Consider the following 26,876-nt stretch of genomic DNA (forward strand, 5'->3'; position numbering starts at 1 on the left):
ATAATACGATATAATATGAGGGAGAATATCGTTATGTTTATACCGGTTATTAAGTGTATATAAATCTTTCTGTATTAGATTGTGACTTATTATGATTATGAATATTTCAATATGACAACAATATTTAATAAGTCAACTTCAATTCGTTTACTTAGCGAAATTTTCTGTTAGATATCTAGTGTATAGAAATAAATATTCCATAAGTTAATTATGGTCAGTTTATGTATTTTGAAAAGAAGGTTATGTATCGTAAATTATACGTTGTAATACAAATTATTGTGTGGATAACATAAAATGATTCTTCATTTATTCTTTGAACCCTCATCCGTACCATAGGTGGTGCATAGGGCACTGCATCATATAAGCGCAGTGTTATCTTGATCGTTGTTAACACATGAAGGAAAGGTAGCAGCCCTCCGCTTCAGGTACTAGTCCAGGGTAATATGGAATAAATATTGGAGTTACAAAACACTTTTATTTGACCCCCCCCCCCCGGGAATCAAACCCGGGATCTACAGTATGGTGGCCGAGCGTGCTTACCATTACACTACGGAGGCGGACAATGATATAATGATTACTTATTTATTTATAATCCTGTATTTTACTATCTGTTTTCGATAAGTGACTAATATTAGATGAAAAAAAGTACCATGTGTAAAATGACTGAGACCGTTGCAGGTGTTGTTAAATTTTCAAAAAATGGTAAGGAAATACTACATCCAAAGTTCTTATTCCCATTGCTAATATTCCCATACTTTTTTTTCAATATAGCCTTCTGACAACGATTTGGTAAACTCTTTTGCGTTGGTTAAGTTTTTCGTAAGGTTGAAAATGAACAGTTGATTATATTTGACGAAAACGTCTACAAGTATACCGATGTGAATTGACTAGACATCCTGCAGGCGATAAATATATTCTGCTAGTGCATACTCTCCCAGGAAATTACATGTACTTCCTCCCATCCATACTCACCCAACTACCAGCGCAAAGCGATGTATGGTATTTACCTGTAATCACATAAACGGGTCAATGTTCACGGGAATGCAAAAGGTCAACTGATATTAACCTAAACGCATTTCAGATTTTTTTAAATATGTTTACAAATAACCTAATTAATTAGCATTGTTGTATACATATTTAAAAAAAAAACAAAGAAAACCCTCACGGAAGGGAGGTGACATGGTTTGTCAAACAATGACGCGCTAATATTTTGCACCAGAGAACAAACATATAAATAATATTTAAATGCAGAAAAAGGTAGCACGCACTTAACAGATTGATTTTTGTGGTATAAATTAGTCCAAAAAATCATAACGCTCACGTGTGACTCATACTTTTGAAGCGTCAAAGGCGTTTAAAAAAATAACAAAACATGTACAGAAGAACAATTTTCTTTTTAAACTGATATAAGAACTCCCAAATTTAAAAATTAAAAAAATGTACTATATGGTTTATTTTTAAAACTATTATTTACACCCTGGTCTTGCAAGATGACTGAAAAAAATATAATCGGCATAACCGATGAATGAAAATCTCTTTCGAATCTGTAATGATTGTTCCAGATAGAGGTATTCAAGTACCTATTGCCCTCACAATATTCGATATTCTACGCAGCATAATGTGCCTTTTATTTCAAAATACGCAGCTGCTCACTTGAGTTGTACATTGTTCTAAATTTAATTAAGAAACTTTCTACCCATCCTTGAATTACGAGTTTTCTGCGGAAAACCATACTACCTACATCATAATGTAACTAGCACCTACACAAACTAAAGGTAGACATGCGTACGAATATCCACGTATCGCATATGTATGTATTAGATATAATATATGAAATATTGTTACATAAGCGTTCCGAGAAAAGGATTTCAACTATATATTATATTTAATAGACATTTCGAATCCGTGAAATATGACTATAATGTATTACAACATTTAAAATTTAAATAGTAGTTCAAGTATCATTAAATGCTGGCGATCAATGGCGTCACACAGTTTCATAACGTATTCAGCTAAATCATGATAGGTAATAAAAATGGCGTATTTATGGACAAAAAAAACTTGCCGCAGACGATTACCTTCATATAAACCTCAAAATTCAAATAATTCGTTTTTTGACGTTGAAGGATAACCGAGAACCCACGTTTTTTTGTTTTTTTTTGTTTGTTTTTTTTTTAAATATTATTGTTAAACACACATTTCTTTTATTAATATCACAGTTTTAAATATTTTTTCAGTAAAGGAGGATAGACACTACATATTAAACTTATTATATGGAATGCGCGCCACCGCAGACGATTATCATTGGGTGCAATCTTTTTACCGTTAATTAATTTTAATAAAAAAAATCTTCATTATCTAAAAAGAAAAAATGTTAAATACACACGCTTGTTGAGTCAAACGTAGGTATTTTTTTTTCAAGTGAGTTTAAACGAACCATTTTAAATATTACTATTAGTAACGTGGTTGATTCGACTACATGGCTACTTGAAAACCTTTTTGTCAGAGAACCGATGAAAGAAATGAACGAAATAAACTTTCCAGCATTGTAATGTCATATCATATAACGTGACAAGCTTATTATATGTGATTGTATATTTGGTAGGTGTGCGTACATCCCCCCATTGTTATCTTATATCCCATGTCATATTTTGTAAATAGATGTCACAAACATTTAGATCCCCAATATTCAATCCGTATTCGTACGGATCAAGGTTTTCTATGACAAACATTGTTGTTTTATTTATTTTCGCGTATCTTGTAACCGGTAACAGCTTTCTGTGGACAAGGACAACACATTGCTTGCGTGGGATTTTATTTGAAAATCATGAAATAATTTTTTTCCCTGAAAGAAACCATTTTCAATATTTTAACTCAAATATAACTAAATAATAACTTGTACAAAATATTATGAATCAATTTATAAATTGTAATATAGTAAGATATGATAAGATTAAATCGATTTGAGCTTTTTTGAGAGTTTTGAAGGTAAACTGACGATCGGTATCGCGAGTTTTGCAATAATATTGATTTTATATTCCTATTTATTCCTAACTTAACTAGTTTTAGCCGATTATGTTAAACATGTTATACGTTAATTAAAAAACTGTTTTTGCACGTGGTTTGCAAGTGAACTACTCATATCGCTCACTCCTTTCAAGAAATAAATAAAATAAAAACTTTTAAACTTAAAAAGATTTTTCAGGAGAACGTTTTTACAGTTTAAAAATATAATACAATGTATTTATTAATAATAAATTACAAGCCATTTATTGAACTTTTTACTGTGCAACGGATATTTTTAGGTAAAACCTTAAGGTTTTTTCTCCATTTGAAAAATTTTAAGTATATTTTAAAAAATAATTAAATAATACCATTTCTTCAAAATGCAAAAACAACACTTTCTGCCCTGTAGCGGGTAAATATTAAGTTAAAAATATGCCGCTTTTGCTGGGATATAATACATTTTCTGGGCATTCTGAAAACATGCACAACTGAAAATTGACGATTTTTGGTATATGACGTTGTTGAAATCAGTGAGCGATATGTCATAAATAAAAATAAAACTATTAGATTTTATTTAATTAACGTACCGTAATTCATTGCCATTTGTTGGTTAGGTTGAACTGATCATGACCTACTAACTTTGTGTTTTATTCTCCAAGGATTGTATAATACAATTGTTACGAAAATAAATTATTTACTTGAACATATAAATTATGTTTCCAGAACTTTGTCAGTTTTATGAATAATCCCTTTTGTTTAAAATAATTAAAATTATTAGTTAAAATATATTATTATATTTACTCTGAAACGAATACTCTCCGAGGAATAACCCCGTTCCACCCTCTGAATAAATATAAAGTATTATAACATATCATAATAATAATACATAAATGGTATTCTTTGTTGTGTATTGCCTTTTACATTTCTATGACTATTTCTTATAACCCATTTACGAAAGAATTCACTTGTAATATTACTCAATATTTCCTTTTGTTGCCAAATATCGGTTTTTGAAGTATTTTTTTATGTCTGAACGTACAATAAAACATAATTGGGTATTAAAACGGTCTACAATTCACCCCGAAACCATGAACTGAGAACATTTTATTAGATAACAGTCATGTTTAAAGATTTAATCATGTTTTCCCCTCTTCTTATATTTACTGCTTTGAAAAACAGACGCGAACTTGATAGAATATAAACAAAAGGTTAGCCATTTTCGAAAAAAAAACTTTAAATATTATTCAATTAAACGTTTAATGTTACATTAACTATTTAGGTTAGAACCAGAAGCGTGTAGTGATTGTTTTTTATTTTAATTTTTATTTCTTTTATTAGGGTTAACAACAGCAACATATGTAAAACAAAACATTAAAAGATATACATTAAACAAACAAATTATAGTTCACCACAGAAACATTAAAATTAGTACAAAATATTTAGTGTAGATCTAGCAAATAAACACGTATTTATGAGAAAAAATGTGTGTGTGATGTTGATTTCAGTAGGAACATAAATACAATGCAGAGAAGCATAGTTTTTCAAGATCCTGAGAGGACAATATGCTTACCATTCGACTTTTCAACACATTTTCCGCAATGGAAAATGTCAACTTGGCTAAAACATTGTATTAAATTGTATTTTTATATTTTAAGAAGGGATGTTGAAGGAAAAGAAGAAGAAAGATGTAAATCACTCGATAATTATGAATGGCACAAAACAAAATGCAAATTCAAATTTCATCGGTAGTGTTAACGGCTGTCTTAATATTTGTTTATTTTTTTAGTATTTCATTATTATTATACAACCAGATTTTTACTTTTATGTGGAACAGATACTTACTTCTTCTAAGTCGAAGGAGTTACAATCACCACTATGTAAACGAATGCATTGTACTAACAATACATTCCACAACCAAATTTCAGGACCTTTTCCTTTTCAGATTAACTTTGTACGTTTGGTAACTCTGGCACCGCTTTTGTTTGTGCCTAGCTATCGTTGATCAATTTCGGTGGAATTTGTGGCCAAAAATAACACCATTTTTCATAAACATTTGTTTTTCAGTACCACATGGGGCGGTATGGTCAACAAGCTTCTCTTCGTGCACATTCTGTTACTCTACCTACCAGCTCTTCTTTCCGCTTTAGAAGACCTCCAATATGAAGTAAGTATTTTTGTTAACTTATAACTGTTATAACAAGTAACTAACTCGATCTTTTTTGACATCGGATCCGTGATAGTTTATAAGGAATTGTCATGAGAGGTGTTATTATCATACATGATACAAATAGTGAAGGTCATTGGTAACAGAAACCAAGCAAAGACTCTCTTCTAGTGGAACGGAAGGTCTGCTGATGACAGTCAAAAGTCCGCCTTATCCTGAGGAGTTTTACGTGGCTTCCTCCCAGCAATAAGCAAATGCTGAGAAGTTCCTGATTGGCCCACACTAGATTATCCCTCCTGTTCCCAACACAGATTTAAATAAAACATATTTATTTAGTTAGGAGAAATAAAAATCAACTTAAAAAAAACCCTTATCCGCACCCAATGGTGCATAGGGCACTGCGTCATATAAACGCAGTGTTATCTTGATCGTTTACACATGAAGGAAAGGTGATCAGCCCTCCGCTTTAGGTACCAGTCCAGGGTAATATTAAATAAATATTACAGTGAAAAAATCACTTATATTTATTTTACCCCCCTTGGGAATCGAACCCGGGACCTCCAGAACGGTAGCCGAGCGTGCTGACCATTACACTACGGAGGTGGACAAAATCAACTTAATGATCTATAAGTCTTGTACATAATAAGCATGATATTGCAAATGCAATTTCCATGTAAAAAAAACCTTGATCTTTCGATTTAATAGACGCATATTATCTACTGATATTTTTTGGAAAATTTTATAATACAATATTTAAAAAAAAAACAAGTTATAGCTTTCTTCTTCTTCTGTGGTCTCAATCTTGTAGATTGGTTTGCAGTACCAAATGAAATCTCATTCGCCATTCCGGTATATTATGCGCCACCCTCTTCAGCTCCTCATACGTTGAACAGCCCATATCTTCGCGTGAGTCGCAAATATATTCGCGGCGTGGGCGTCCTCGATCGTTTCCTCTATAATCAGGTGCAGGAAACCCTCCTGTCACAACACGTGATCGATCCATTTATAATAATAATAAGTAAACCCCCTATAACGTTGAGATAAGTACCGCGTTATTGGTGAGAACGTTATAGAGGGTAATTTTTTTTTAATTGAATTTTTTTAATTACTCATTTCAGTCAAAACACATTTTTAAACATTAACCCCTTATAACTTTACCTTCGACAACGCGGTACCTAGCCCAACGTCATAGGTTAACTGTAATATGTAGCTTCATAATTGTGATACTAAATAAACGTTTGTGTCGGGTTGTGGTCCCGTGGTTAGTGTCGCGGACTCTTAAGTCAGAGTTTCTCGGTTCGAATCCACTCTACCACAATTCGATAGGTACCTATTTCTAATAATGGCCGTTTAGTCTCACAGACATAGTATGTAATTGAAATATTTGTGTAAATAATAAAAACACAAATATTTCTAAACGTTATTTGCACTACAAAGATAAAGCGTTTGCTTTATATTGCAACTTATATTTTATGTATGGTATATCGTACTTAATTATCACTAAACTGAGTTCTCATAACTTGTTAACGTCCGGGGGTAGGGCGGCGGTCAAGGGTTTATCGGGGGTGGCGGATCCAGCTGTGGGAGCCATGAAATCGTAGTAATTATACTAAATTTTATGTTGCAACTTTACATTTATCTGTATGCGTAAAAAGTCATTCACTCTCCTGTAAAGTAGTGGTGTAGATTCGACATTATTTCATCATCGTGTCGATCTATGTAAATTTCTTATAATCAAAAAATGTGGTAACGAATTATATATCAGTGGGTGGACACAGGTGGTTTAGTATTTCAAACACGTCTTTTATGTATGAGAAAATTTACTAATTACGACTATAAATTGTAAACTTAAGTAAGGATTAGCAATATACCCTTATACTTTGAACTACACTCGCAAACATGAATTCTGAAACACTTTACATCATACGCGGAACGCGCGCATGCAAAAAATAATTATTTTGTATTTCTCTGGACCCTAAAATCAAGCACACCGTTTACCATGTTTCTTTTGATCGTTTTGATTCGCCATTTTGATTAACCTCATGTCAAAATCTAATAATATATTTCACAAATCGCGTGGGCGAAAATTATAAGTTAAAACAGCAGCTAAGATTTAACGATAGTTTGAAGCTAAACATAGAAATTGTGTTTTGTGGTTTAGAATGTAGTGGACGTATGAATTATTGTAAAAATGTTTTTTGCAGCGAAGTAAAGAACGACTTGTTTTAGTAAATCTACTAGATATGAATTTAATGATCTAGAAAAAAACGTACACGACCTTGTCGTATTAGTACCAGTCATTTACATTTTAAAAACCTTAGCCACTTAACAATTAATATGGAAGAAGAACACTTCAATACATAGTTCCGAGCATTTTTTATATGTTACCAGCGGAAGTAAGAGGGCATACAAAAATATGGACCAAAGGCATAATAAAGGAATGTACAGCAACCCTTAAGAAATTAATAAATATAATACACAAACACTCTAAAAAGCAAACTTACCGAACACTATAAACATACACAGACTGATAACTCCCTCTCCAAGCACAAGATCTGTACTTTTCGAAACTAGTGTGAAATTAAATAATGATATTTTCTAGCGTTTCTCATGTATGTGATTTAAATCCAGGATTCGAACCTCACATATAATACAATGAGAGAGTTTCTGCTCAATAAAAAAACTTCTTTCAACTCACCAATAGATGTCTCCAGCAAAATTCTAGTAATTCAAGAACAATGTTTCGAAATTGGATCATTTATATAAACCTTCCAAGAACTTGAGTGGTGTGATTGTCAAACATGGGTATAATTGGTGATTTTTACATATCGCTCACTCCTTTCAAGAACGTCATAAATAAAAAAAAACTTGTTTTTTAGGAGATCGTTTTTAAAGTTTAAAAATATAATACAACGTATTGAAAATAAATATCAAGCCACTTATTGAACTTTTTATTGTGCAACGGATCTTTTTAGGTTAAACATAAAGGTTTTTTCTCCATTTGAAAAATATTTAGTACATTTAAAAAATAATTAAATAATACCTTTTCTTCAAAATGCAAAAACAACACTTTCTGACCCCTAGCGGGTAAATAGTTAAGTTAAAAATATGCCTCTTTTGCTGGGATATAGTACATTTTCTGGGCATTCCGAAAACATGCACAACTGAAAATTTACTTTATTTTTATTTTTGACGTTCTTGAAAGGAGTAAGCGATATGTCTAAAGTGATCACTTACACCAGCCTATGACAGTCAGCCCCATAAATACCCAGACTTCCATATTCTTCCTTATCTTTATTGAGATGTCAAAAAATAATATGGAAAATAAAACTCAATTAGTGGTCTAATAGTATACAAGTGTTTGATATTTACTACCAAATAATCGTTGTAATGATGAATGATTGATTCGCAGGGCGGCGCGAGGGACGGCGAGGGCGAGGGCGAGGCCGAGGCCGGCGTGGAGGAGGCCCTGCGCGCCGTGCACGGGGTGAGCAGCAACGCGCGCGGCACGCTGTGCGTCACGCGCGCGTGGCTCGCGCTGCCCGTGCGCCTGGACGCGCGCGGGTTCGGCACGGCGCGCAGCCAGGCGCGCCTCGCGGCCGCCGTGCTGGAGCCGCTGGGCCCGGCGCCCGCTCAGGGTGAGATATCCACACCCACTAAACGTACTTCACAATAAGTTCATACATGAGCATCTAGAAATGCAGAATCAGTGCTAGTGGAATTATTGTATATGGGAGACTCATTAACCCGCATCCCTAGCCACTTAATCTAAAAACTTGAAATTTGTGTGTACAATGTACAGTGCTCAGTGCACAGTGCTCAGTGCACAGTGCTCAGTGCACAGTGCACAGTGCACAGTGCACAGTGCACAGTGCACAATGTATATTGTACAGGACACAGTGCACAGTGTACATTGTACAGTACACAGTGTACAGTGCACAGTGTACATTGTACAGTGTACAGTGCCACTTAATCTAAAAACGTGAAATTTGTGTGTACAATGTACAGTGTACAGTGTACAGTGCTCAGTGCACAATGCACAGTGTATACATAGTACACAGTGCACAGTGGACAGTGGACAGCGCACAGTGTACATCGTACAGTGTTCTAACCTTATCTGTTACTAACGTAACGATGTAACTGACTCAAATACTATTTCCTTAATGTGTCATGTCAGTCCCCCTGATGTCGACTATCACTTGAGAGTAATTGTCCTTGTCTCGGGCAGCTCTGAACAGCGCCTCGACGTTCCTGATCCCTATATATTCCGGAGTCAGGAGATCTCTCTTCTGCCCACACCTCGTCGACCCTCTATTTTACCTTTTATGATTAAGTGTAATAACTCGCACTTTTCTCCTCTTAGCACATGACTCAACTAGGAGACATTCCGGATTTTGATATCAGTCAGTAATGTTTCGCTGCTCTTACTCTTTGGAGCACATTTTCGCTGCTGACCTTATCGATCCATGGAATGTGTAGCATTTTACGATGTATCCACATTTTAAATGGGTCTAATCGATTCATATTGCAAATACTGTATGTGTGTATAATACATCATTTTTCATCATATTGTTTTGACAGTTAAAAGAGCGTATAATGAAAATTAACGATTCAACGATTGCAGAAGTAAGCATTCTCAGCAAAAGACGTGGGCATCGGGAATTATTGACGTTTTCGGGCGAGAATTTTCTTTAACCGTCTGGAATATTTAATCAAGATATCTCAAAACTGTATCAACAGAACTTTTATTGCGTGCCTGTTAATAATTCATTCTTCCTGAGCCGTAAAGACGTGTATGCTTTACATCCTTACGCCCTTCTGAGCATGCTGGTACGCGCAAATAAATAGGAGCGTGTGAACGGCGAAACTGAAGCTCGAGCACACCAATTTTAGCATTCACACGCCCCTGCTTCTCGCGAATACACAGCACGTGCAGTTAGCGCGAAGTAATGCACGTACTACGTGATAAGCGCGTTCGTGTAGTAGGATTATATGGGAGACTCATCAACCTACAGCCCCAACCGCTTAATATAAAAACGTAAAATTCGTCTGTACAATGTACAGTGCACGGTGCACAATATACAGTGCACAGTGCATAGTGTACAGTTCATAGCACACAGTGCTCATTTTGCAGTGCGCAGTGCACTGTGCACTGTGCACTGTGCACTGTACACTGTGCACAGGCCACAGTTAACAGTGCGCTTTTCACAGCACACAGTGCACAGTAGACAGTGCACAGTGCAGAGTCCACAGTGCACGGTGCACAATCCACAGTGCACAGTGTACAGTCCACAAAGCACAGAGCACAGTACACAGTGCACAGTGTACAGTGCACAGCGTACATACTTAGGAAGGATTTTAAATTCCATCTCTCAGGGGACGAAAAAGGAGCCAAATTGTTTACATGGTATGTAACCAATTTTTGTTGTAAATGTTAAATTTGGTATTAAACCTTTATTGAATTTTTAATCTTCATCAAACTCAAATTGCTTACATACTCGTATATCTACATTAAAAATAAAAAACCAAATTAAAGATAAAATTATATCAACGTACCAACGCAACGTACAAAAACAAACGAATCTCAGTTGAATATACAAAACGTTTTTTGAATAAATAATTAATGGTTTTTATTGTTATGTAAAACCATTACATACATAAGTACCTACTTTAACCGATACCATTTCGAACAGAATAAATTTCGAGCACAATTCCTATTTTGAAATTGTATAACGCTTATTAAGCTTGCCGTACTTGTATTAAAGCTTGCCGTACGTTTCGATTTAATCTGGCACGTTCCCACATTCGAGTCAGTATTATTTTAGTATTATCGTATTTTCCCTTAATATTTAAAATAATAGTACAATAGCAACCATTTTGTAATTCTTTGCCATTAATGTTTTTGTACAGAATCATCGAAAAATAATACCAACATTTTTTTAAAAGGAAAAACCCGCAAATCATCTATTTCAGAGGCTTGTCTGCAGGTAGGATAGTTAGGATAGGGAAGGTTTATGTGAAAAATACATTACAAACACTCAGACCAAAAGAAAATGAATATTTCTTGAATTCATTTTGCAATTGGCGTGAATTAAACCCGCAACGCCAGTTTCGCAGTCGAGCGTCTACCCGACTACGCCACGGCGTCTGTGTATTTAAAATAACTGTTATAAAAAATTAAAAAATCTATTTGAGATAATTCAATGGTTTTGATCTTCAAAAGATAGATTTATTTTCGCATCTTAGTATGTTTCGATGTTAATCGACGAATTGTAACTATTTACATTTCCATTTATGTGAAATACCTGTGGGAGCGAATTTCTGCCACTATCTCGACAGTTACTCCTGAAATGATTGCACGTAGGTACATGGCAAGAAATCGACTAGAAACATCTGCAGAGTGACGAACGGTGCATACATCGAAACATAATAAGGTACGAAAAAATCCACACATTTTAAGATCAAAACCATTGAATTACCTGTAACAGTTTTTTTTATAATACGATAGAACCTCTCATAACGTCCATAATTCGCTCCATAATCTTACTCGTTAAGCGAAACATTTTTTGTTTTGACTGGTGTGGAAGTCCCGGCTCACAAGTGAATGTCGCGAAAAGGGGATTTCGATTATTATCTGTGCAATACTGCAGCTTAGTAGTCAAACTAACAAATGTCAGATGTCAAATACATTTTTAAAGGATTTTCGGAGGAGGGACTTGGCTTTTCTCTGTAACTCGCTTTGCAAAATGTCGCTCGCTAAGTCGCTGTCGCTTTTTTACTCGTTATGAGAGGTGCCGTTATAAGAGCTTCCATTGTACTTATTTTGAATGCTGGTATTATTTTTCGATGATCCAGTACTTTTGAAGTAATATAGGGTAGGTATATCAAGGATACTGCTCAATAATAAAATCTTCCAACTAACGCCAAGTTATAAGGCGCGTATGCCTCGATTGGGGCGATTTAAGATAGCTATAATCCGTTTAGTTCATCAAAAGCTCAAATAATTCCGAAACAGAACATCGTTGTTTTTCTTTTTCTCGTTGTTGTTTTTTTGTAATACACCTAGTTGTATTGGCAAAATTGTCTACGTTGGCAGAATGCCAGTATCCCTGGATTGAGGCGTCACAAGTCTTATCAAAGCATTATTTCGCGAGTCGTTTAAGCCAGTGGTTCCCAACCCCCGTGTGGCCCAAGACCGTGTTTAAAAATTAAAATAGGATATTATCACTCGGGAGAAATATCTAATTTATGGTAAATATCTAATCATACTCATCCTATAAAGGATTGTGTAAGACTCATTTTGTGTTTATAACAGCCTATATAATCAATATTTTCATTCATCTTTTTCTTTTGCAAAATTCACCTTTGCAAAAACGTTGTTTTCGTAAGTTGATAACGAATGACGTCACAGAAACGAATCCACACTTCTACTATTACAGCTCTATAAAGCAGATACATAAAGGGATACGCCCCATAACACACCCCATGACGTAAAATTTGTTGACGTATAGCGGTGTCCGTTTTCTTGAAATATCTAGATATATTGATCAAACTCGTAACACAGTATGCGCGAGGTCACTAGAGACATCCATGGTGGGATGAAGAAAGCTTTTACTAAGCAGAAACTCTTCCATTTGTATGTGGGGTCCGAATCCTGGCTTATATTCAAATACTTGAGAAACGCCTGAAAACATCATTTTAAATTTTTATTTTAGCTTATAGTTTTGACCAACTGCGGTTTCAGCGAGCCGCGGTAAAATTATCAAACGTCAACCAGTCCGCGGCCATTAAAAGGTTGGGGACCACTGGTTTAAGCTATACAGGAGAAGATTCATTCTCTCTAATAACTTAGAGAGACAAACTACATCATAAATATTATTTAAAAATATGTATAGTAAGTAAGCAAATTTATGAGGCGAATGTGTACGTATATTACCGAAAAGCTTTTTTGTGATTTTCAAATTTGACTAATTTTATTATTGGCGTTAACGCGTTAAATTAAACCATTTGTTTTTTAACCTTTTTCACTCTGACCATTTTTTCTCATAACTGATCAGCTACTCTGATCAAGGAAATGCGACGTTTTTCTACCATTGGAATAAATATTTTGGTTCTCTAATTTTGGGACACTCTGTCTGGCAATTCGTATGACCATGTTAATTAAGATTAACTGTATTTATCTGAAATATTTTTTGGTAGAATATACTTGGGTGATAGAGAAATCAGTTATTAAGGTTATATCTGCGCCGGGCCAGACATTGTGGCCCACGGAGCTGCCTACTAGAATCATACGGGCCAGAATGTCTGGCCTACAGAGTCGTAAGAGTTAAACGTCTATGCCTTTCAGTTTGTCACATGGTTTATTTTGCTGATTTGACTTTTGTATACATATTTGTTTTGTTTTGTTGTGTGGGACGTATTGTTTTGACATGAGGGCCATTTTACGTTAAATATAAATACTTACCGGAGTAAAATTAGGTTAACAAGCGGAGCACAAGTGAGATAAATGTACCTAAAGGGACGGGGTTGAAGGGTAGTTCACCTCATTAGCCTGCCGGCGTAAAGGCTTTGACGGGGGCACCGATGTGTGTAACGCGAACCATCCCCGAGAGGAAATTCACCTGTTTATCATAACGCTGTACCTACCTACATTGATAATCCAGCTATTTTAGGACCATGTGCGCGTGAAAGTATACAAATAACAGAGATATAAGATACATGGAATAGCCAATACTGGTTTTTACTTCGAATTTGACGTTTTACAAACCAAATTGGACGTTTAACAAATCAAATTAGATTGACGTTTTACGAAACAAATTTATTATTATTATTATTTAATAATATAAAAAATATATATTTATTAGTTGCCTAAGAAAATTATTCTATCCTATTATGGACTACAAAGATTCATGACATATTCAGTTGATATGTCTTAAAAATAACAGTGAATGTGTTTACTTAATATTAAATAAATAAGGTTTATCCCTAAAAATAATACGATAGAAAAAATGGATGCAATATCTTATTTCAACCAATATTTGTCACATAGTTCAAATATATTTTAAGTATTTTATAAAAATGTTAGTATTTTTAAAAATATATTTGAACTAGTTCTCATGATTCAAAGTAGTATTGAAAATCTTGTCGAAAAACTCTACTTGAGTAAAAATAATTTAAAATAAAATATGATTTATCGAAATCTGTGGCAAAAAAATTATACACATCGCTCACTCCTTTCAACAACGTCATATTTATATCAAAAATCGTCAATTTCCAGTTGTGCATGTTTTCGGAATGGCCAGAAAATGACTATATCTCAGCAAAAGGAACATATTTTTAGCTTAATATTTACCCGCTACAGGGCAGAAAGTTTTGTTTTTGCATTTTGAAGAAAATGTGTTATAAAAAATTTACTAATTTTTTTCAAATGGAGAAAAGACATTCAGGTTATACCTAAAAAGAACTGTTACACAGTAAAAAGTTCAATAAGTGGCTTGATATTTATTTTTAATACATTTCATTGTATTTTTAAACTTTAAAAACGATCTCCTGTAAAATCAAGTTTTTTTAAATATATGACGTGTTGAAAGGAGTGAGCGACATTATCATTCTTATTTATAAAAAATTGAGAAATGCAACTTCTTTCCGCAGTAGAAAAAAAACAATACATTTATACAAATATTGATTAATGGACTTCTAAAAACCGAGGCAACTACCTTTGAATCTAAATGAGCTTTAAAGTTTTCAAAATTAAAATAGGTGTTATTTTTTTTAAATGCCAAAGAAAATGTGAAGTTATTTTAGGCCATTTTAACACTTCCATGATATTTTATGATAGATATAAACTACTCATTTAAAGTGTATCAATTCTTCAAAGGGGGATATTTGATGATAACATTTTTGTAATATAAGTTTTACCGCGAACACATTCAGACTGGAAACTTTTGGACCTCACCACGTACCTATCTACATGACGTGTCATTTAAGTTATCAATCATGTAGAGACGTGGTGCTGAATTTAGAATGTAGGATCAATAACGTTATTCGTATCTACAAAATGATAAATAAAAGAATTTGTTTGAAAATATGATTATTTTATACCAAATTTCACGTAAATGATTTTCAAAGCACAGTTTTTTCTGGCATCGGTCGCGTCGTCTACCATTTCCACCAATCCCAAACGAAATCTAAGAAAAAATCAAATTGGTCGGGTTATTTGCTCTTATTAATATTCATATATTTTTTTCCTAACCCTCCTTTTCTACTTAATGACAATTAATATTAGCACCGTTCTCTTAATAATAAAAAAACACCCTTGGATCTGTAAATGCTCAGAATTTCAATTTTCTAAAAATTGTACTCGATTTCAATTTCTGAAAAAAAAACGTCAAAATTTAACCAATTCGCTCGAATACCATAATTTAAATTTATTTTCAAATTGAAGCAATAGAAAACCCATTTTCAAACCCAATGTATCGCGATTGCGAATATGAAAATGTTTCAGATTTTTAACTTTATTTTTCTGTAAAGGTGTCCTTGATGCGGTGACTCAAGCATTGGTGCGGACGGCCCCGGGGGCGCTGGCAGCTCGATCTCTAGTCCTCGAAGTCAAAGATTCTAATCCCAGCGTGCTGAGGTCCTCTTCAGCCCCTACACACGAAACTGAATCCGACCCTCTATCACCGTGGTAAATATCTACCTTACTATCAGAAAATTAAATTCTATATACTTACTTAGTCACAAATTGCGTGCCTTATTTTTTCAGTAAAATTTGTTTGGTGTTTTTTTTCTAAATTAAAGGTGCATCTCATAGGGCGTTTGTGCACTACCCGTAAGTTTACCGTCCGGCAGTCCGGTTTTGAAAAATGAAAACGACTACGACAGTTTAGCCCGATCGAATTTACGCGCAACGTGTTCATGCTCTAATCAAGAGCACCGATCCGAAGAAAGATGGACGGAGAAAAGCACTAGCCGAACCCAGCCAATCATCATTTTAAAATGCTAACTGACGTGCCGGACGGTAAAATTCCGTGTAATTCCGTGTAGTACACAAACGCCCTTAGGCGGAGTTTTTTTTACACTATAAAAATCAAACTTTTTAGGTTACAAAAATATTTTGCCGATGTATGGAAGGAGATTCCTTCCACTAATTTCTATAAATTTCCAGATGAAAGAAAATATCATCGGCGAGGAATAATATCCCCTCAATCACAATTTTCCCTCTTGCAACAAATAAGATATTTTATAAAAAGATGTTAAAAATTGAACACTGAATTGAAAGAAAATTCATTGTTGATTTTTTTTAAGTTAACGTTTAGATGAAAATATTCATGGTTAAAGGATTTTTTATGCATAAAAATTACAGGTGGCAATCGGTGTTGAAATCTAATGTAAGTTTGCTAGAAGACGATGAAAAAAACAATATGACAATTTCTGACAAGGGACGGTGGAGTGCTCCATACTACAGCTGTAAGGCAAAACGTTGGCTTCTCTCTTATACCATTCTACTGCCCGGATTCGTGTCTAAAAGGTAGTTATTATCAGCAATAAGCGTCTTTTTATGTTATCTTTCCTAGGCGAAAACAGTTAAATCATTGAACGTCATCACTCCGGGTTCGAGCCTTGACTTTCTGAATATGATCATCGCAACCTTGATCAGTCGCAATTCCTAGTTTTATTTATGTGTAGTTTATTATCTGGAGTACCATAAGACTTAATTTAATTCTGTTGCTATTCTCGATATTTATAAATTTTTGTATTGTTTTTTTTTTATTACTCAACGAATGCCCTCGTCTATGATAATAAGATTTTATTTATCAAGCATTTTTTTTAAAGTTTCCATGTGTACGATTATGTCATTTACAAGGACAAAAAGTCAATTTACCATCGTTATCTGTGAATGAGACAATTTTAACCACAGTAGAATCATATATAAAATTTCATTTGGTCACCCTTAATTTTATGAATTAAGTTTATTACATAAAATAATATACCCAATAATGTTCATATAATAATAGAATACCTAATAATGTTCATATGATAATGTGCTTTACAGTTCAAGTGTGCTGGTATCCCTAGATCTAGATATCTCAGACTTGGAGATAAATCAGTGTGATGACTCTACTCCCTCTCGTACTATATTACCAGAACCATTGGATATTTTCCGAGGATCACACAAATGCTCAAATTCCACCACAAAGGTAGCTCTGAATTTCAAAAACAATGGATAGTTTCAAGCATTATATAAACCAATTTGTCATTCTTTATTCAATTGTAAAATTCTTATTTCAGTGTTCACCCCGTACAGGAAAGCATTGGTCACGTGGAGCATATGTATGTCACTGTCGAGATGGGTTTTATTCCATCTCTCACCCCCGTGGTTTCAATGGCTCACTAGTTGAAGGTAAGCAAAGCCATTTATTTCATCGGAATTGTACGTTGAAACGTTATACATATTACCAAAGCTAGTAGCTTCTTGAGTATACTTGAGCAAATGAGGGAATGGAAGAATTAAAGATATGGAAACTGTGCTTGGAGATATATATTTAAACTTGTTTCATAAATCAAAGTGGCTTTTAGGTTTTCTCTAGTCTATTCAAAGCCTTGTGTACCAACTTATGGTATATAAGGGAACATATATATCCTACATAATACTAGAATTTAAATAAAAGTACACTTTCCATCGTTCTTACCAAATTTTTATACATATAGGTACATTCTCAGAAAGAAATATTTTTATATCTGTAATTATTTTTGATCTGTGCCTAGTTACATTTGTTTTTGGTATGATTTCAGTTGCATGGCAAGAACGTGGGGGAAATGAAAGTGTTGGTGGAGGATGGGATGCCTTGCGTTGTTTCCCTTGTGCCGAGGGATGTGTAACGTGCACAGGCCCGCAGCCCTGTCGAGCATCCTATAACTGGCCATTTAGGTAACATATCTATAACTTATAGTGAGGCTGTGGTACCTGAAGGTGTTATCACAAAGTAAACACACAGTCGCAATACATATTATATATTATTATTAATGTACTAGCTGCTCTTGCGTTATGTTAGTCTCCGTTCCATTCCGAAAAACCATTTGTAAAATCAACTGACCGCAGAGCATATTTTATATGTTTAAAGTTCACAACAATTATAAACATAAATTTATCGTTAAGATTTATTTCACTCACATCACATCACGTGTGGTGAGGTGAGTATACTTTGAGAATACGCCCCCTGTATCTGTCTTTTAAAAGCTGGGGGTTTCAAATTCAGGCTGGCATTTATTTTTTCAGTAAATAATCACAAATATTCAAATCGAAAATGTTATCAAAAAGGAGAGGAGAGGAGCAAAAGATTTTTTGCAAAGAAAACGAGCCTTTGTAATATTTCCCTTGCGGTGTTGGCTGATATGGTCACAACATATATTTTTCGAGGTTTTGTGAGCATATCGGTCCCCGTTGTACTGAAAATATAACATGAGAGGCCACAGGTGGAAACTTATTTAGAAGTACTGCTTTACCACATTCACACTTTCATATATTTTACTAATTGACAGAGGTGTCCTGCTGGGTATATCAAGTTGGTGTGCTGCAGGGACAATCGTGCTTGCTATCTTTCTTCACCGTCATCACAGAGCCAAAGTTTTTCGCAGTGCCAGCCCAATTTTCCTGGCCATAACACTCTTGGGATGTGCCATCATGTACTTGGAGGTGATAATAAACTTTATAATATAACTAACCTCACTTAACAACCATCTACCAACCTAGTCATTGAGGAAATTACTCAATGTACAAATTTCCTCAAATATGATAGTAAAATAATAGTGTTAAAAAATCTGAATGAATATCAGAAATGTCATAGTTAAAAATACATACAATATTTGACTCTTATTGGTAAAAGCATTTATCTGATTCCTTATAAAGTATATAACTTTCTTCCTTTCTCTTATATGATACTAGATGGCTGCCATTTTCCCAGTCCTCGACAAATACAGTTGCATCGCCACCAAATGGTGCAGACATCTTGGGTTCTGTATCACGTACACAGCACTTCTTATGAAAACATGGCGGTAAATATTATAAATATATTCTTTTAAAATATCTGTAGATAAGTCAATGAATATTCTAAATTTATTCTAGGGTTAGTATACTTCGTTAACTATTTAGTTTATAAATTATTAACGATATTGAAAACCCTATTTAAACATGTGGTACTGGAGATAAAATTGCAAATTTCTTTTATTAATGTTTAATCCATCAAATTATCCGTATTCATATGATTTACTTAGTCTTATTCTGATTTCAGAGTATCCCTTACGTATCGTGTAAAATCAGCACACGCAGTGAAACTTACAGAAAGGCAACTATTACGCTGGCTCCTTCCAGTTTTACTAGTCATGCTCGTCTTTCTTGGAACTTGGACTCTCTCAGATCCACCACACGCTGAAGATGTAAGCAAATATGTGCATATCCAGTATACTATATATCAACTTTAAATAAAAATTGAGAAACATTACTACACATTGCAAGGACTTTGTTTTTTCAGATAACTGATAGAGAAGGCCTCAAATTTAAACAATGCACATACAACTGGTGGGATCACAGCCTAGCTCTTGGTAATTAAACTTGATCTAGTTTTTTAAAGGGGCTTTGCCCACAAACTGCAATCCGATCCACCCTTAGATCTACTGGTCCGATCACATAACACATGCGATCTCTAAAGACACCCTTATAAGCTGCCAATTGGCTGCGATAGATTGTACTGATCGTGTTAGAAAGCAATGCGATCGAAAGCATAGATCGTAATATGTTCCATTCATTTTATGTGCCATATAGTGCCCATTTTCTCCCAAAGCTTATTTTCATGTATTTGAAAAAAATACAAGTATAAATAATATTTAATTAATGTATTTTTGTAAAAGAAATAAAAGGTTTATTTTTTATAAAAACAGACATATTACAGCATATAAAATGTATGGAACGCATTGCAATCCGCACGATCCAAGAACGCATACGATCTAACACAACCAATCGCAGTGTGTAAGGGCCTCTTAGCAGCTTTACGTTTATGACTTACCTACCTACCTTAAACATTATTACCTAATATAATTTTCATTCTGATCATTCCTTTTAAGGGCTAATATTTCATAATGTACATCGGTTGTTATTAAAATTATTTTACTAACAGGTGAAATTACATTCTTACTGTGGGGAGTGCGAGTCTGCTATGGAGTCCGGCATGCAGAATCTCTATACAATGAAGCAAGGCTGATCTCTTATGCCATCTACAACATTGCTGCAGTTAACTGTCTCATGGTTACATTTCAGTAGGTTCAAATATTGTTTATTTTAATTAACCACTTTATTGTTTTAAGTATTCAATTACTTTCAATTAGTGATCCTGACACTGCTAGAAATTAAAATGGACGAATTACAGGTCAATCTTACTATCATTGTGACACCCTTATGGCTGCAACATAAATGCTAGATATGTACAATGCAAAATTCGAATATTCAAGTCTCAAAACTAGTTTATAATTGTTAATATTTTTTTTTTTTACAGCCTGCTTATATTCCCGACGGTGGGTCCAGATATGAAATATTTCTTGGGTTTCCTTCGAACACAGCTGTCTACTACTGTAACTGTAGCGCTTGTATTTGGGCCAAAGGTAATTTTTCATTAAGAATTATTGATTATTATAATAGTAAAATAGATTAGTTTGAAGTTGGTTTATTATTTCATTAATTGATTTGGCTGTCATATCTATCCATAATATCTATCCATTTTTAAGTTTAAATTTTACTTGGTAAATACTACTATTTCTTATAATCATAGTAACGATACAGGTTTTTATGAATTCAACATCATTATTTATCAAACACCGTATTGTTTACATACGATGTTGCATGGATCAAAATACGTGTCACAATAGATTTTAATAATTTGTGGTATTTACGAAGTAAAATTTAAATACTAAAAATAATAGTTTATTAAACTTATTTTTATCTATTATAAATCTGTAACCACAGGTTGTGCGTGTATGCCGGGGATTTGGAGACCAATGGGATAATAGAGCAAGTCGAGGAATAACCACGTCATTTTCTTTAAATGGTATCGGCTCTATACATCCCCATCAAGCACCCACTCCACATGACATTGCTCAAGAAAATGAGGAACTCAAGGTTTGCAATACAACTTTTATTCACTTTAGTAGGTTGGGGTTTAATATAATATATTTATTGGTATCTCAATATAGAAGACGAAAAAGTTAATTTAGATTGGAATATGGAAGTCTAGGCATTTATAGGGCTTAATACCTGTCATTGACTAGTTTATTCACCATTCTATCTATGACAACCACATTACTCAAATTTCGGAAAGTTGTTTAGGGTCTTCAATGTGATAAACTCCATTTATCAAGTAAAACTTTCTCTGTGACATCTATGGTTGAAATTAGTAAATTTAGAAAATACTTTTATGAAATGAATGTGGAATTATTTCCCGATTTCTTTGTGTACCGTGAGATGCCTGAAAATATCCTTTTTAATCTTACATACTTACTTCTTCATATAAATTTCTATTCACAATATTTTTAATGTGTCTAAATTTTTGTTCACTAATACTGGATTTCTTAAATAACTCCTAAGTGGAGCAAATCCAGCATATCGCTCACTCCTTTCAAGAACGTCATAAATAAAAAACCTTGATTTTTCAGGAGAACGTTTTTAAAGTTTAAAAATATAATACAATGTATTAAAAATAAATATCAAGCCACTCACTGAACTTTTTACTGTGCAACATATCTTTTTAAGTAAAACCTGAAGGTTTTTTCTCCATTTGAAAAATATGTGTTTTATAAAAAAAAAAAAAATAATTAAACAATACCTTTTCTTCAAAATGCAAAAACAACACTTTCTGCCCCGTAGCGGGTAAATATTAAGTTAAAAATATGCCGCTTCTGCTGGGATATAGTAAATTTTCTGGGCATTCCAAAAACATGCCCAACTGAAAATTGACGAATTTTGATTTATGACGTTCTTGAAAGGAGTGAGCGATATGTCAATAAATAATTGGATACACTCAAAATATTGCAAAGGAATTTCGACTTCACATAGTGCAACATGTAATTTCTTCACATAGTGCAATAGTAGCAACGTTTACCACCTATTTGGGAATCTGAATATTTACATACTGCAAGTAAACTAAATATTGGATTATTTGTATTCTTAAAGGAAGAAATACAGAAGTTGGCAGCACAGATAGAGTTCATGAAAATTGTTCAGATGGAACTTCACAACCGCCACCTGAAACCCAAACCCGGAGGACACTTCACCATGCCCGTGGCACCCGCCACTCCACAGGTATATCCACCGGTTCACACTGCCAATAAATAATGACAAAACTCTTTATTGCAAGTATTATTATGCCATATTCTTAACCTTTCCAGGAGTATGATAATTTATCTCCAACTTTCTCAGGGGAGTGGGTTTTTTTACATAAAAAATTCACAAAATCAATGTATTATGAAGATCCTCACCTTCTCTAGGTTTTATTCTATGAAAAAATTACATACAAATATCCACAGATGTCATTGCTATACAAGTTCCAAGAATAAGATGGATTAACGCCTTTTGTGGGTCGAACACAGCTCCCATTTCCATACAAATATTGCAGCCACGCATTGAGGGGGAAAGATAAGGATTCATAGCCGGTTCTATGTATTTTGAAGAAATACACTTAGGAGTATGGATGTCAATGAACGTCAGCGCGAATTTTCCTCAAAGGAGTATCGACGACAATGAATGTCGAAGTCTGTCTGTCAGTTGGTATGATGTAACTTGTGTAGCAATTACATCTGTGGATATTTGTATGTAATTTTGTAATAAAATTAAACCTAGACATGGTGAATTTTAATTTAACTAACTGTTTTCGTATAATTTTTATCTTCACAATACATAGATTTTGTGAAGAAAAAACATTCCATGTAAAAAAAAAACACTAAATCGGATATCAATTATTGTACTCCCGGAAAGGTTAAATAGAAGGTAGAATTTGATTTTGATGGGAACAGTGTGAATTTATCAAAACCCAAAGTTATGGGTTTTGATAGATTCACACTGTATGACATTATTTTATACGCATTGAATGTGTCAAGATTGTCTTGTTGTACTGTGCAGGTGAACGAAGACAAGGAAGTGATAGACAAGGACAATGGAGCGAAACCCGGCTGACTGGTAGCTTGGTGCGCCAGTGGCTGGCGCTGGCCGGGCCCTGTCGCACGCACCCCCGCCCTCGGCCCCGAAACCAGGCCCCCAGTCTACGTGTAACTTACTACTTATCCTAACCTAACTTCACCTATCCTTACCCCGCAGACCTTGACTTATCCTAACCTAAGCTTTTTTTTTTCGGCGGGGGAAAAAATCTTTAGTAAGACACCACAGGGAGCCAGCAGCGTCAAGCTCCCTGAGGCAGTGTGGGATTTTTACCCACTAAAAAGAACCCCCTCCTCTCCTTTAGCTGCCTTCCCGGAATCCGCTCTCATACATTACTTCAGGGAGGCAGCTATGGTCCTAGACCTCATCTAAGATCTCTGCACTGGTGATCTTCGCCAGGATCTTTCCTCTGCTTCCTTTGTCTTCATGACGCACGATGCGTACTTTCCTAACCTAACCTAATCTAGTCTTACCTAACTTAACCTATCCTTACCCCGCAGACCTTGACTTCTTCATTGTAATGAATCCACTCTAAATGGGAAACATTATCGAACCGGAACGTTCAAAAAGAAAGTTCCTGAGCATAAATTTCTTGAATTGCAGTATCATTCTAGTTTGCTAAAATCTTTTTCAACTGATATTTTAATTTAATATTTTTTTTTATTTTTGAGCAGGCAAAAATTATTTTGAAGACTATTTATTATTATTTTGCGCAAATCGCTGCTATTAAAATTACAATAAAAATACTTTTTATATTTAAATAATATCGTGATACTTATACCAAAGTCGTGATTCTACATTTTCCAGTATTGATCAATAATGTGATAAAGGAAGCTAAAAATATTTAAAATTTAATTTTTTCATTTAACCATCTTTCAAATACAGAACAAAGCTATAGTTGTGTTAAAATATGAATCTGTTTATACGCCAACAACCTTCGCATCTAAAAATGATGTTTTTGCACATTTGCGACTTTGGCGTTGACCCTATGATATGAATAGTTTCAGAATAAAAATATAAACATAAAACTAAACTTAACTAGCCATTGCACCATAGGGCTTGGCAAGGAAAGTAAAACACCAAACCACTCTTGTCTTTGCAAACATTTTTTACTACTTCCATATTCACACATCTCTTCATGAATACCCTCCAAATATTCCGACTCCCAATCTGACCACTTTCAACTATTTTAAATACATAAAAATTTTCCAAGTTTTCCTTGGACTTCCTTTGCTCCTATCTCAACTACATTCACCACACTTATATTTGTTTTATAGTCCTTTCTACGCTCAATCTTTCTACATGTCCAAACCTCTATTAAATATTCTAAATATTAATTAATGATATAGATATGTGCATAGAAGTCTGTATGAAGAAAATAAAATACAAAAACTTAATTTATTAGCTGAATTTATGTGTATGCTTAAATTAAATTTGTTGCCAGTATTTTTATTTCTATTTAATTGTACTCGACCACTGGATTTAACCTCTGAGGGCGATAAATAATAACATATTAACTGTTTCGACAAAAAAAAAATGTCGGCAGAATTGTGAATCTCAAAGTGATCACTTAAGACATCTAAATGTCAGATCATATGTCCTGTGAATGTTTCACACTTTCATATTCTTTTTGTATAAAAAAATATGCTCCCTTTACTGAGACACCTAATACATTTTATTGTTTATCAGAAACATAAGTTTTTTTGTGGAATATAAAGATTTTTTTAATAATAAAGTCTTTACTTTTACTTAATATCTGGCATTACAAGTCTGTTTTATTCAAAATACTTCATTTTTTGTGAACTTACCTCTGCAAACTTTACTTTAAATGTAAGATTTTTTATTAAATGTTTTCATTGGAATGAAGATCTACACTTTGTACAATATTACTGTTAGATGTATGTACCTGTTATTTATAATGAAAAAATGTATATATGTATCCTTTACCAGATTTCTCAAGACTGGCTTATGGTTTTAATTATTGTTATCCATGACACATTCTTGATCTGCATAGGTGTTTTAATATACAAACCTTTAATACTCGTAACACTATAAGGAATCCTCAGAAAGAAAATGCTTATAACTACTTGACCCCCTATTTTGGGAGTTACTGAAATTATATATTTCATACTTTAAATATGAAAATTTGTTTAAATAAAAAAAAAATCCCTGAATTAAAAATTTTACTGGCATAAATACTAGTAATATAACTCTATATTATTTCACTTTGCTTCACTTGAAATACCTTCTAAAAATGACTTGGCTTGTTAAATATATTGGTGTTATAGAGTTAAAGTGTATTTATGTAGGTGTATGATATATCACATAATGGATGACTCATCAGGCTGTGTCAAACTAATATATGTTGCATTTTTTTGCAAAATTGTACAATAATGTATTTTAAGATTCCATTTGTTATGCATATACGTATATGATTTTTAGAGTACCTTAAAATTTTATTATATCGATAGCGTTTTACTTTATTTTTAAAGGGGCAATTAAAAATAATAATAAAGAATTTGCGGATAACGTTTAAAGCCACTCTTACTCTGCAGTTACTTGTTCAGCGAGATAATCGCTGCACTAACTAAACTGTGATATTATCATAAGTCAATTTTTAACTTTAACAATCGAGGAATGATATTGCCCCGTGAGAGGTGAAAGGTCCCTTATTTTACGGGAACTCTTTTCTTATACATAGGAAACGGAAGCATTGAAGTCATGCGAGCTCAAACAATGATTTTGAGTACCTATACTTTAATGGATAATGATATATTACAGAGTGCTGAAATCAATTTGAAATACATTTTAATAAAAAAGTATTAACACAAATAAATATTCCATTTTCTGGAGTATTTCAAAGACTTTCTTGAAGTTGTAATTATGCATTTGCCTAGACTTAAATGTTGACACTACCTTACTCAATATAATATAATCGCTTTGTAAATGCGCAATAGGTTTCAAAGCAACATGTACGCCGTACATGTTTTTATTAATTATTATTTAGTACATTATATTAAATAATATGTAATCACTTACATTTTGACCTCAACAAAATCATCTCTATGAATTGTTATTCTTGTGACATTTCCTCTAATAGATTGTACAAACTTGTTTATGTATATTAATGTTAGGTAGTAAGACAAGTTTTTTATGCATATATAGTATTTCTAAATAATGATAATGTCATATTTAGATATTACGTAAAGTCTTTTATTTTGAACAAATTTAATCGTTTTAAAGATGTACCTATACTTTTTTTTTTTTTAAAACCATTTACATGAGATTGACAATAACAAAAATGGTCCTCATGCGATGCATAAAAAGTATATCGTTTTGTGAAATTTAAAATATTATGACTGTTCAACTCATTTGCTGACAAAACATTTGAGTAAATTTATTAGATTTTACAACATTTTGAGTGTGTCCAAATACTTGTTCACAAAATCTGGATTATCTCCAATTACAGGAGTTATTTTCATGTTATTTTTTGACATCTCATCAAAG

General features: G+C 33.6%; 1 protein-coding gene across 1 annotated transcript in view; it reads left to right on the forward strand.

Annotated features, from left to right (window-relative positions):
- The window catches only part of LOC148304235 (putative G protein-coupled receptor CG31760), a 58,503-nt gene extending 34,106 nt beyond the window's left edge, over window positions 1-24,397 (forward strand). The window contains exons 2-17 of the mRNA XM_088268542.1: window positions 5,071-5,170; window positions 8,583-8,808; window positions 15,701-15,857; window positions 16,536-16,700; window positions 17,226-17,370; window positions 17,462-17,573; window positions 17,966-18,101; window positions 18,713-18,866; window positions 19,116-19,225; window positions 19,462-19,606; window positions 19,702-19,771; window positions 20,344-20,482; window positions 20,719-20,824; window positions 21,186-21,338; window positions 22,389-22,517; window positions 23,334-24,397. Coding sequence (XP_088124668.1) covers window positions 5,087-5,170; window positions 8,583-8,808; window positions 15,701-15,857; window positions 16,536-16,700; window positions 17,226-17,370; window positions 17,462-17,573; window positions 17,966-18,101; window positions 18,713-18,866; window positions 19,116-19,225; window positions 19,462-19,606; window positions 19,702-19,771; window positions 20,344-20,482; window positions 20,719-20,824; window positions 21,186-21,338; window positions 22,389-22,517; window positions 23,334-23,387 — 2,085 coding nt within the window. The 5' untranslated portion in view covers window positions 5,071-5,086 and the 3' untranslated portion in view covers window positions 23,388-24,397. The remainder of the gene's footprint in view (window positions 1-5,070; window positions 5,171-8,582; window positions 8,809-15,700; window positions 15,858-16,535; window positions 16,701-17,225; window positions 17,371-17,461; window positions 17,574-17,965; window positions 18,102-18,712; window positions 18,867-19,115; window positions 19,226-19,461; window positions 19,607-19,701; window positions 19,772-20,343; window positions 20,483-20,718; window positions 20,825-21,185; window positions 21,339-22,388; window positions 22,518-23,333) is intronic.
- Window positions 24,398-26,876: the final 2,479 nt, after the last annotated feature.

The sequence above is a fragment of the Brachycentrus maculatus genome, unplaced genomic scaffold (assembly GCF_059751285.1).
Source record: "Brachycentrus maculatus isolate JH-2025_06_01 unplaced genomic scaffold, ASM5975128v1 h1tg000326l, whole genome shotgun sequence".
Taxonomy (NCBI): domain Eukaryota; kingdom Metazoa; phylum Arthropoda; class Insecta; order Trichoptera; family Brachycentridae; genus Brachycentrus; species Brachycentrus maculatus.